General features: G+C 45.2%; 1 protein-coding gene across 4 annotated transcripts in view; it reads left to right on the plus strand.

Moving 5' to 3' along the window:
• The first annotated feature begins 6,079 nt into the window (after positions 1 to 6,079).
• Positions 6,080 to 13,277, plus strand: part of PIP4K2B (phosphatidylinositol-5-phosphate 4-kinase type 2 beta) — a 371,685-nt gene continuing 364,487 nt past the window's right edge. For 3 of the 4 annotated variants that reach the window (XR_013263536.1, XR_013263535.1, XM_077459404.1), the window contains exon 1: positions 6,080 to 6,587. Coding sequence is in view for 2 of the 4 variants with exons in the window: in XM_077459404.1 (XP_077315530.1) it covers positions 6,444 to 6,587 (144 nt within the window). In the remaining 2 variants the exon portion in view is untranslated. The remainder of the gene's footprint in view (positions 6,588 to 13,277) is intronic. The other variant, XM_077459403.1, reaches the window with a different exon arrangement.

Raw genomic sequence — 13,277 nt, forward strand, 5'->3', positions numbered from 1 at the left:
TCGAAATGGAAAGTGCTAATTTTAACGGCTAATATGCAAGATAGTGTCCTAAAAAGGGTTTGGGGACCTGCCTCCTGCCTCAGGGGACATGGGTCACTGCAAAAAAAAGTTTTAAAAACTGCCGTTTTGGCGGGAGCACTGATTTTAATGACGATTAAAGTGAAAAAAAAAGGTGAAATATTCCTTTAAATATGGTGCCTGGGGGGTGTCTGTAGTATGCCTGTGAAGTGCCACGTGTTTCCCGTGTTTGGAACAGTCCCTGCACAAAATGACATTAAACGGAAATAACACCATTTAAAACTGCTTGCGGTTTTAATGTTATATCTGGTTCCTGCAATATGGTTGAAAATCATTCAGAAAAATGGCATGGGTAACCCTCCCTGCCCATTACCAGCCTATTTGGGTCTTGTACGCATATTAAGGGGAACCCCGCACCCATATTAAAAAAAGGAAATGCGTGTGGCCCCCAGGCCCTATATACTCAGAACAGCAGTATACAGGCGGTGCAAACAAGACAGGGACTGTGTAGGTTTGTTGTGTTAAGTTGAATCTGTTTGTAATTTTCAACCGGTACATTTTTAAAGTGTAGCTCCAGTCAAACAAACTATTTTTAAGCTTTTTGGAAAACATAGGGAAGGGTTATCACCCCTGTATAATTTGTTTTGTCGTCCATCTTTTTTCATCTCACTTGCTGCTGTCTCCTTGCGTTTGCAAGTAGGAGATGTTTGTAAGTTGGATGTTTGAAAGTAGGGGCCTTCCCTATATTATAGCGGTATGTACTGGGTACAGAGCACGCAGACAGCACGCACTATCTCCTAACACTACTGACTGCAAGCTCTATTATTAACCACTTGACCACTGGGCACTTAAACACCCTTAATAACCAGACCAATTTTCAGCTTTCGGTGCCCTCACATTTTGAATGACAATTACTCAGTCATGCAACACTGGACCTATAGGAAATATTTGTCCTTTTTTTCACACAAATAGAGCTTTCTTTTGGTGGTATTTAATCACCTCTCCGTTTTTTATTTTTTGTGCTATAAAAGAAAAAAGACCGAAAATTCTGCGAAAAAATGAATTTTTCTTCGTTTCTGTTATAAAATTTAGCAGATTAGTAATTTTTTCTTCATAAATTTTGGCCAAAATTCATACTACTACATATCTTTGGTAAAAATAAGTACAAATTGGTGGATATTATTTGGTCTTTGTGAAAGTTATAGAGTCCACAAGCTATGGTGCCAATATCTGAAAATTGATCACACCTGAAGTACTGACGGCCTATTTCCTTTTTTTTTTTTTTTTTTCACAAAATTGTCATATTATCAGGTTATTTCACACACACAGCATATGCATACCAAAAGACCCTGGAGAATACAATGGTGGTCGTTGCAAATTTTTATCTCACACGGTATTTGCACAGCAATTTTTCAAACGCGTTTTTTGGGGGGAAAAAACTGTTTTGTGCTTAAAAAACAAACAAAAAAAACAGTAAAGTTAGCCCAATGTTTGCATAAAGTGAAAGATGAAGTTATGCTGAGTAAATAGATATCAAACATGTCACTCTTCAAAATTGCACATGCCCGTGGAATGGCGCCAAACGTCGCTACTTAAAAAATCCCCATAGGCGACGCTAAAAATTTTTTTTTACTGGTTACATGTTTTGAGTTGCAGAGGAGGTCTAGGACTAGAATTATTGCTCTCGCTCTAACGTTCTCGGCGATACCTCACATGTGTGGTTTGAACACCGTTTTCATATGTGGGCGGGGCTTACGCATGTGTACGCTTCTGCATGCGAGCACATGGGGACATGGGCGCTTTAAAAAAAAAAAAAAATTTTATTGTTCATTTTACTTTATATATTTTAGTTTGACATTTTGTTCCCCAAAAATATATTTTTGATCACTTTTATTCCTATTACAAGGAATGTAAACATCAGGTATGGGGTGACAGGTCCTCTTTACAGTGAAATCTGGGGGTCAATATGACCCCACATCTCACCTCTAGGCTGGGAAGCCTGAAATAAAAAATAAAAAAAAGATTCTGGCTTTGATCGTACTGGCGAGTTGGTAGAAGCACCAGAGGGCGGTGAGGGGTGGGGGGCGTCTATGGCTGGGTATTTCAGGGTATCACCGAGTATGGCTGGGTATCTCCGAGTATGGCTGGGTATGGCAATTTATGGCAGGGTATTGCAGAGTATTGGCGGGGTATTGGCAGGGTACTACAGAGTAATAGCAGGGTACTGCAGAGTATTGGGGGGTACTCCAGAGTAATGGCAGGGTACTGCAGAGTAATGGGGTTTACTGCAGAGTAATGGGGGGTACTGCAGAGTAATGGCAGGGTACTCCAGAGTAATGGCAGGGTACTGCACTGCAGAGTAATGGCGGGGTACTGCAGAGTAATGGCGGGTACTGCAGAGTATTGGGGGGTACTGCAGAGTATTGGGGGGTACTGCAGAGTAATGGGGGGTACTGCAGAGTAATGGCAGGGTACTGCAGAGTAATGGCAGGGTACTGCACTGCAGAGTAATGGCGGGGTACTGCAGAGTAATGGCGGGGTACTGCAGAGTAATGGCAGGGTACTGCAGAGTATGCACTGGTATTGCAGAGTATTGGCAGGGAATTGAGGGGTTAAATTCGGTGAGCAGCGATGTGGGCACTGCAGATGCAGCCCACATCGCTGCTGACACCGATCTCTTTCCCCTCCGCTGTACCGATCGGTTTGTTTACAAGTGATCACTCCGTCATTTGACGGAGCGATCACGTGGTAAACGGCCGCGACGAGCGGCCGTTTACCGTGATCCGTGATGCGCCGGGTCCTGTGGACCCGGCGGTCACGGATGCTCTCGAGTGCGCACCCCAGAGCAGAATTCTGGGAGGCCGTTAATTAACGGCCTCTCAGAGTTAAACAACCGCCCTGAAGCCGTTAATCGGCAATGGGCAGTTGTTAAGTGGTTAAAGCTAGATCACTAGCTATATAGGTGAGGTGAATATAGTGGTGTATACTGCGGTCAGGGCACAGACAACAACCACTACACAGCAGCAAGATAGGAAATCAGCCAAAAACGATCGGTGTGTACTGTGTTGAAGGTACACAGAACACCCACTGCTTCAGATGCTAACACACTACACGAGGCCGCCTCAAAGGGGGCCTTATATAGTGTGGGGCGTGCACTACACAGCCTGAGCTATGATTGGCCACAGGCAGGATGCCTGTGGCCAATCATGGCTCTCCTCGCTGCTGGCGCTACGATTGGCCAAGCATGCGGGGTCACAGTGCATGCTTGGCCAATCATGAGCCAGCAATGCACTGCGCCACCGCAGTGCATTGTGGTCCGCGCGCGCCACTCGAATTTTGACGCGAACGGCCCAAACGTTCGGAATTCGCCGAACGGCCGAACAGCCAATGTTCGAGTCGAACGTACGTTCGACTCGAACACAAAGCTCATCCCTAGCCAGAAGATGCAGCCTCTTCAAGATCACCATCCTGGGGACAGAAATGGCATCTGAATTTCCTGCTGTCTAGGACTTCAGGAGCAGACTTCTCTCCCTGAGATATGTACTCCTCAGGCCACCAATTTTTTTATATCTCATTTAGTCATGTCTGCCCTGGGGGCCAAAGGCTGCACCAAAGTTAAGAAGTTTCTCCAGTGCTGCGTTCCTATTTTTATTTTCGAGCAAACAAAATAAATTTTATTTTTGTTTGATGAAATACTTGTGTAATGTGTTTTCCTTCAAAAAGTAGAGTTTATTTGTGAGCAGGCATGTACATTTCCAAAATACAAAGTGAAATAAAGAACACTAAACAACCTCCTGTAGATTAAAAAAGAAAAAGAAAATCTAAAAAATACAATAATGTTGTTGTAAGTTTACACCCAAAATTAAAAATTAAAAAAAGGAGAAATGAGCAGTGTCTTTAAAGGAGATTTTTAGGGAATCCCCCCCCCCAAAAAACATCCAAAAAAAACAAAAAACAAACAAACATTGTGTAGATGTGACTTAAACTAAAATTGTATTGCTGAAATGAGTAAAAAAGAGTAATGAAATCCGTTTGGGAGAAGTGTGTGTGACTATGAGCATCAAAAGAAGTTGGTTCTTGCAGCATTGTAAAGAACAAGAGAATGCGCTTGATGAATGATTTTTTAACATTGCAGCGTGACGAATGTGCTATATCGCTTACGAGCAGTAGTTTTACCTGAACGAGTGCTTCCGTGTCGGAATTTGAATGTGAGCACTTGGTCCGATGAAAATGCTCTACACATGATCGGATTAGGTCCGTCCGGCCCAGTTGGTCGGGAAATATTTCCAACATGTTGGAAAATTGGGTCGGACGGAGATTCGGACGGAATCAGTCCGATGCATACCACACACAGTCGGATTACCTGACGACACGGTCCAATAAGACGCATCCCGACAGATTCTCCGACCGTGTGTACAAGGGCTAAGGGAGCACATGTTCTCTGCATATCGATGTTTTTGGTGAGCACGTTTGTAATATGAGTTATATAGTATATTAATAGTATATTAATAAATTAATGTTTTTATGGATGTATTGTGTAATTAGCATAACATAATAATAATGTTATCTCTTTCAATTTAATGATAATTAGATAAAATTTGAAATTCCCTGAAGAAGCAGGGATATATCGTTGCAAAACTCATTGGCTGACTCTACTTATATGAACTGTCTTCAAGCATGTGGAACACGTATCACTATTGGTATATCATGCTAAGCTATTCATTATATCATGAGATATGATTATCTTTGTATGTGATTTTACAATTTCTATTCCATAAATTATTTTTATCCAATATTGTGTGCTCTCTTCAGTGTCAGCCCTACATCATTGAAAGTCCTATTTTATGGGGTTTCCCCAATACACACATTTTACAGTTCAGGAGGATGTAGTAGGTGTCCCTAAATCTTCTTCCGCTACCAAAAGTTTCAGCTCCTTCATACTTTCACCTACAGACGCCAAACAAACTTTAAAATGTTCACAAAATATTCAGCTATTCATTTTGATATCTTTTACAGTTTTTGTGAAAAAGCTGTTTAAGTTTAGTGATCATTCCACAAAATGTCATTAAATTTAGGGCATCCAGGCTTTTGTTGTCTGTTTTGTTTCCATGGTTACCAAAGCTTCTTATACACAGTCATGGGCAGTGGAGGAGAAATGTACTGATTTATAATAGAGGAATACAATGGGCAGTTTTGATGGGGGCAATATGATGGGGCAGTTTTGATGCTATTCAGCATTCCCACGCATTTTCTCCAGGAAATGCATTTTATAGTTTTTTTTGTTTTACTAGTAATGGCGGTGATTAGTGATTTTTATTGTCACTGCAACATTATGGCGGACACATCGGACATTTTTGACACATATTTGGGACCATTGTCATTTATACAGCAATCATTGCTATACAAATGTACTGATTGCTGTGTAAATGACACTGGCAGTGAAGGGGTTAACCACTAGGTTTCCTACTGAGCATTTCCGAGTCACGTTGCACTTTATGAATGGTCCCTGCTGTCTCCTAGGACTTGTGTGTATCTCCCAGAAGGCAGCAGGGGGAAGGAAGAGGAGCTGTAAATGTTGTAGGTTGCCGTGGTGCCCTTACACTGTTTTTGACAGGTATCCGCTCCCTCCCCAGAAAGGTGCCAAATGTGGCACCTGGGGGGGAGGAAGCAGATAAGCAGAGCTTCCACTTTTGGGTGGCACTCCGGTTTGGGATAACATCGACGCCCGCGGCAGATTGCATAGATGCCATGCGATTGCAATGTGGTGCGGGAAATGCACAGGATTTGCTGTTTCTCACATAAGTGTGAACCAGGGCTAAGGCTACAAAACACTGAGGTCTGAATGGGGCCTAGTAGGTCAGTCTTTTTCTGGGCTGTTATCAATCCTCCCTTTCCTTGCTACTCAACATGGAACGCTTTATTGAGATGCATAAAGCATATTGTAACAATGAGGCTGAGCAGGCCTATGTAGGATGTGTGCTCCCTGTGAAAGGTCTGTTCCATGTGCGGAGGATGTAGCGCCACTCCCTCCCTCCCTCACTTCACATACCACGGGCGGGTAGGCCCGCCCACCAGTGGCGGCCATCTTGTCCGGAAAGAGGACTGGACCCGGCTGTACAGTTGCCTGCAGGCGCAGACTTGCAGAAAAAGCCGACAAGGGGGTGAAGGTGGTGGACACGTCTAAAGAAAACGTCTTGTCGGGAATTGTATGGAGCGCGGCCATTGCTCACGGCTGACTGGCGGCACACTGCACTGACATCACCAGGGATTACACCGGCTGGACCGGAGTGGGGGCCATGAGCTCTTGTTAGCAGGGGCCAATGTTCCGAAGAGGGGTTCCCGGCCTCTAGATCCGTGCCAAGGAGGAGGGTGGCGGAGAGGCCTGCACCACCAGCCGGGAGTCTCCGGATCCCTCCGCCTGCACCATGGCCTCCAACTGCAGCAGCACCGCCGCGGGCAGCGCCAGCAAAACCAAAACGAAGAAAAAACATTTCGTCTGTCAAAAAGTCAAGCTCTTCCGAGCTAGCGAGCCCCTCCTCAGTGTGCTCATGTGGGGGGTCAACCACACGGTAAGTACACACGAGACCTCCCTACAATTCATCTATATTTACAATACCTGTGCTACATGTATAATACATAGATATACTTGGGCTCCATGCACACCTTGTACAGGTGCAGAGACGCAGGCAGTCCGTGCATCGCACTCGGACCGCATTCACACCTAGCGATTTGGAATCGTGGAAAGAATTGGCACGTTTCTAAATAGCAACCAAGTTGTGGCAAAATGCGCCATGCGCGTTTGGGTGGCAATTATTGTTATTGGCACCCAAAACGTCATTTTTGCCCAAATGTGCATAAAAAAAAAAAGAATTTGTGGAAAGCTTGTTGCGCTTTTTTTTTTTTTTTTTCCCGCACAATAGACCGGTAACTCATGCAGGCTCCATTCACACCTGGAAGTGTAAAATCGCTGCAATTCCAACATGTTTGGGTATCATGTAAGGGCACCCCAAATGCAGTGCAGTTTTGCCACGCGATAAATTTGCGCCTTTTAAAAGTCAAGCGAATCTCATTAAGGGGAAAAAGGAGCAGGAGACAAACGTGCATATGGCAGCCCATTGAGGTGAATGAACTGCCGTATGTGACCCATGGAAACCCGTGCAAATTGGGCTTAAATAAAGAAAAAAGGTTTTGTTACGTGAGATCTGGACAGGACCTCGAGTGAATAGGATGCCCTATGTGCGACGTGCAGAAAGTTGTGTAAATCACAGTCAGGCAGAGCGCATTGGCACATCCTGTGCATGCTCCATAATGGCACCCCCACACATCTTGCTAACGTAAAGTACCATGCGTTTTGGTGCGGTTTAACCACCTTTAGACTGGACCATTTTGCAGGCCAATGACCAGACCACTTTTTGCCGTTCGGCACTGCGTTGCTTTAACTGACAATTGCGCAGTCATGCGACGTGGCTCCCAAACAAAATTCACTTCCTTTTTTTCCCCACAAATAGAGCTTTCTTTTGGTGGTATTTGATCACCCCTGCAATTTTTTATTTTTTGCGCTATAAACAAAAAAAGCGTACATTTTGAAAAAAAAAAACAAATTTTTTACTATAATAAATATCCCCCAAAAATGTATGAAAACATTTATTTTTTTCCCTCGGTTTAGGCTGATTCTTCTACATATTTTTGATAAAAAAAAAAAAAAAAAAAAAAAAGCAATAAGCGATTGGTTCGCGCAAAAGTTATAGTGTTTACAAAATAGGGGATAGTTTTATGGCAATTTTTATAAAATTTATTATATATTTTTGGCGGACACATCGGACATTTTTGACACATTTTTGGGGCCATTGTCATTTTATACAGCAATCAATGTTATACAAATGCACTGATTCCTGTGTAAATGACACTGGCAGTGGGGTTAACCAGGGGGTGGCAGTGTAGGGGTTAAGTGTGTCCTAGGGGCATGTTGCTAATTGTGGGGGGCGTGGCTGTGTTTTACACATCACTGATCTCTGCTCCAATCACAGATGCTTGTTTTACTTTAGCATCTCCCCGTTCTCCCCCCCCCTCCCCATGAGACGATCGCGGGTATCCCCGCGGCGATCGAGTCTGTGGGACCTGCAATCTGACTCACAGAGGGCCATCAGCAAATTTAAAAGGGACATACCTGTGCACCCATTTGCCTGTCCGTGCCATTCTACCGACGTACATCTGTGTGCGCCGGTCAGAAAGAGGTTAAAAAGGGGCTCTGTTGCTTATATTGTGTGAGCTGGCTACTGCAAAAATGAGCTGCCTTTAGGCCCCAGTCACACCTATCGTGTTTTTAAATGGACCCCTGTAGGTTTGTGTCACATTGTGCTGCTATGCATCACATACAAGCACACTATGACATTTACCTGTCAAAGGAAGCATTGCACTGTCATTGCTCGGGTGCTTTCCCACCTTTTCTCACTCTTGCTTCTGGATTTGCTCTGGTTCACACCTATGCATTTTTTTTTTTTATTTTTTTTGTGCGTTTTCAGTTTTGCAGAAACACACTACAGTCCATTATTATGGATCCTGTTCACATTTATGCATTTTATAGAAAAGGCCAGGGAATTTTTTTTCTGGTTTTTTGGTTCCACAGACTTCAATAGATCAAAAATTCTAAATGTACCGTATATACTCGAGTATAGGTTGACTCGAATATAAGCCGAGGCCCCTAATTTACCACAAAAAAACTGGGAAAACTTATTGACTCGTGTATAAGCCGAGGGTGAGACATGCAGCAGCTACTGTTACAGCTTAAAAGAGTGGAAAAGAGGGTCAACAATGCCCATCTGCAGCTGTGTCCATCCCTGTGTCCATCCCTGTGTCCATCCCTGTGTCCATCCCTGTGTCCATCCCTGTGTCCATCCCTGTGTCCATCCCTGTGTCCATCCCTGTGTCCATCCCTGTGTCCATCCCTGTGTCCATCCCTGTGTCCATCCCTGTGTCCATCCCTGTGTCCATCCCTGTGTCCATCCCTGTGTCCTGTGCATGCCTCCGTGTGCCAATCTGCAGCCTCTTTGTCCTTCTGCAGCCTCTTTGTCCTTCTGCAGCCTCTTTGTCCTTCTGCAGCCTCTTTGTCCTTCTGCAGCCTCTGTGTCCCATTTTGCACCGATCTGCATGTATAAAAAAACATACGGCGGCCATGCCAGGATTCAAAAGCCGCACCTCTCATCCTCGTCTGTGACAGACGGCGGCCATTCCACTGTTCAAAAGCCGCGCCTCCGTCTGTGATAGGCGGAACACTCAATTTCCCAGCAGTCAGTGGTCTGCCTATCACGGACATCCTCTCATCCTCGTCCGTAGTATGAGGATGAGCGGATGTCCGTGATAGGCGGACCACTGACTGCTGGGAAATTGAGTGTTCCGCCTATCACAGACAGGGAGGCGCGGATTTTGAATAGTGGAATGGCCGCCGTCTGTCTGCACGACACGCTGATCGGGTAGGCAGACGGCGGTGACTCGAGTATAAGCCGAGGGGGGCACTTTCAGCCTAAAAAAAGGGGCTGAAAATCTCGGCTTATACTCGAGTATATACGGCACCTGGAATATGCAAACTGCAACCCGCATAGGTGTGAACCAGCCTTAAAGGGATTGTAAAGTGAATTTTTTATTTTTTTTATTTTTTTATTTTTTTAAGTAACAAACATGTTATACTTACCTCCACTGTGCAGCTCGTTTTGCACAGAGTGGCCCCGAACCTGCTCTTCTGGGGTCCCTTGGCAGCTGTCTCAGCTTCCTCCTGCAGGTGCTTCTCACGTTCATGCGAGCTCCCTCACATGGTGAGAAGCATCTGCGGGCGCGCTCCCGTGATACAGCCGCCGGCTATAGCCGCTCACTGTATCACATGGCCCGGCGCTCCGCGTCAGTGGGTGTGATTGACACATCCACTCCAGCCAATCAGCGGCCAGGCTGAACGGTGGAAAGGACGTCGGGGGACGAGCGCGGGACTTTCGAGGGGTGAGGTAAGTAAAACGGGGGGAATGGGGGCGCCGGGATTGTCAGATGCTTTTTCACCTTAATGCATTAAGGTGAAAAAACATTTACCTTTTTACATGGTTACCTGGCGACCTTGGGTCGTGTTTATTTACTCCTCTGCATATGCCTCCCTGACACGAGCCTGAGGAGGAGGTGTCGCTGAGTATCTGGGCTGACAATGCCCGTTTTCTTCCTTAGGGACAACCGCATCTTTCCCCTTTCTTTCTTTTTCTTTTTCCAAGGTGCCAGCCTTGAGACAGGCTGTCACCTCTTTTCTATCTTTTGCCACATTTGGCTCTTGGATTATAAGTAGTAGGGTGTAGCCTGATTGGCATAAAGTTACAATGCAGATATATCGGGACAGGCTTTTACAATACTTTATTGTTTATGTTTAGGTCCTATTGATGCACTAGGAATGGCAATGTACCTATCCTTTTTATTAAGAGTTTTTTTTTTTTTTTTCTATATTTGGAGGGGCTCCCTAGCTTAATGGGATCTTTGTCAATCCGCTTATACGCAACCAAGATGCCTAATAGTATGAGGCTGTAACGCTGTTGCTACCCTATTGTTCACTCAGGCAGTTGCATCTGTGATCATTATGCTCTGTTATGATGTATTGTAACTGGCTATTTCTTTAATAAAATTTAACTGTTAAAAAAACAAAAAAAAACATTTACCTTTTTAAGCTCCTTGAATGGCTGGACTGCGATGACGTCCTTTCACTGCACAGAGCAGGTGCCATTAATGTACTCAGAGCTGCGCATGTGCAGTTCAGTCTACAGTCTATCACTGACAGCAAGGGAAAACCATATGACAGGAAAGGCAACTAGGGTTTCTTCTGTCATTTAAAAAAAAAAAAAAAACGCTCCCTGGCTGCCTGCGGATTTTGAAATGCTTGCTGACATGCCGCAGTACATTTACTGCAGCAGGTCGGCTCTTACAGGCACAATTATGTACCTGCACATTGTGGCTTTCTTCCGGGTCTGCTTGTACATGTGCACCCAGAGGCTTGAGCTGCCATTTGCTGCAGCACAAGCCGATCATTGGGACCGAAGAGAGCCTGGTGTTGGTAAACACTGGGCTTTCTACAGATAGCAGCAATGTGTGTTTGTTTTTTTTTGTTTTTCCCCTTATCCCTGCTTAGTAAAAACAGTACACATATTAAAGAGGAAGTAAACCCTGATGGGTTTACTTCTTCTTTGCCTCCCTGCAAAGTTAAAGCGGTATTCCACCCTAAAGTGGAACCTTCGCTGATCGGATCCCTCCCCCCCTCCGGTGTCACAATTGACACCTTTCAGGGGGGAGGGGGGTGGAGATACCTGTCAAAGACAGGTATTTTCACCCACTTCCGGGCATAGACTCCCGTGGGAGTCTACGCCATTTCCTGCCCTGCCGCGCTGTCTGCTGGGACACACACGGGTCCCAGTGACAGTGCGGAGATTTCCTATTGCGCGGCGCGGCATGAGCAGTAGGGAACCGAGAAGTGAAGCCGATTCGTTTCACTTCCTGATTCCCTCACCTAGAATGGTGGCGGCAGCAGCCGAGGGCCGAGCGATTGATCGGCCTCGGCTGCCGGCATCGCTGGAACCCGGGACAGGTGAGTGTCCATTTATTAAAAGTCAGCAGCTGTAGTATTTATAGCTGCTGGCTTTTAATATTTTTTTTTTTTTTTTTTTGGGTGGAATCCCTCTTTAAAGCATAATGGGCTACTATGCAACGCATAGTAGCCCATTATGTGTCACTTACCTGACACAGGAGCCAGCGAAGTCAAAGCGGTTTGTAAGGGTTTACAACCACTTTAACACTTGTTAGGCACACAGTTAACCCCTTCCCAGCCAGTGTCATTAGTACAGTGACAGTATTAGCACTGATCACTGTATTGGTGTCACAGAGATGTCAGTGGCAGTTCCCACTGTGGGGTTTATTTACTAAAGCTGAAGAGCGCAAAATCAGGCTCACTTCTGCATAGGAACTGTCCGGCTTCTAACCTCAGCTTGTTCAATGAAATCGTAAGTTCATCTTTACAGAAAAATCTGTGAGGTGAACTTGCACAGTTTCTATGCAGAAGTGAACCTGATTTTGCGCTTCAGTGAATAAACCCCAAAAGTTCAGTGTCAGGTTGTCCACTGCACTATGGTAATCCCACTATATTGACCTTTGCCATTACTAATATAGCAAAAATAAATGTAAATTCCAGTATCTATACCATAGTTTGTAGATGCTATAACTTTCACACAAACTAGTTAATATACACTTTTTTTTATTATGTTTTATAGCACAAAGTGGACCTAGGTGTTTTATAGCACAAAGTAGAAAATATCGGGGGGGGGGGGGGTTACAAGTTTGCATGACCGCGCAATTACCAGTTAAAGTAGTTAAAGTAGCACAGTGCTGAATAGCAAGACATGGCTTGGTCATGAATGGGGTAAAAACTTCCGGAGCTCAAGTGGTTAAAGAGGAAGTAAACCCTGATGGGTTTACTTCCTCTTTTTTTTCCCTGCAAAGGTAAAGCATAATGGACTACTATGCATCGCATAGTAGCTCATTATGTGTCACTTACCTGACACAGGAGCCAGCGAAGTCGCCGCTGTCCCCTGTAGTCCGCCGCATCCATGTTGCTGGTGGCGTCTCACAGCTCCGACGAATCACAGCGGCGCAGCCGCGATGACGTCACTCCCGCGCATGCGCACGGGAGTCGCGTCTCGCAGCTCCGCCGCTGCCATACGGCGAAGCCGCGATGACGTCACTCCCGCGCATGCGCACGGGAGTCGACAAATTAGGCAAATCCATTCTTGGATTTGCCGCATTTAGTGCGCCTGCGCGCCGCTGTCTACGGCGCATGCGCCGTAGACAGCGGTGCCCATTTTCGGGCAAATATCTCCTAAACCATATAGGTTTAGGAGATATTGCTTGGACCTACAGGTAAGCCTTAATCTAGGCTTACCTATAGGTCCAAGTTGTTTGGAAGGGTTTACTTCCTCTTTAAAGTAGTAGGACCAAAGCTCTTTTGGCCATACTTATGGGGATCACAGGAGTGCACTTCGTTCTACACTTCTGTGACCCTATTTCAGCAATCACTTGATTTGAATCAGTTTCCCCCTTCATCCTCCAGGACAGCTACTTGGAGAGATGATTGGCTCTGCCCCCAACAGGAAACACAAATAGGACATGATTTAATAGACCCTCCCCTTCATCTGACCCTCAGTAGTTTTGTGTTTCCAGACCCTCCAGGAGTACACACCGAAACATTATTA

This window comes from Lithobates pipiens, unplaced genomic scaffold, assembly GCF_037356315.1.
Source record: "Lithobates pipiens isolate NorthernLeopardFrog02 unplaced genomic scaffold, aLitPip1_a1.2 Scaffold_28, whole genome shotgun sequence".
In the NCBI taxonomy this organism is placed as follows: domain Eukaryota; kingdom Metazoa; phylum Chordata; class Amphibia; order Anura; family Ranidae; genus Lithobates; species Lithobates pipiens.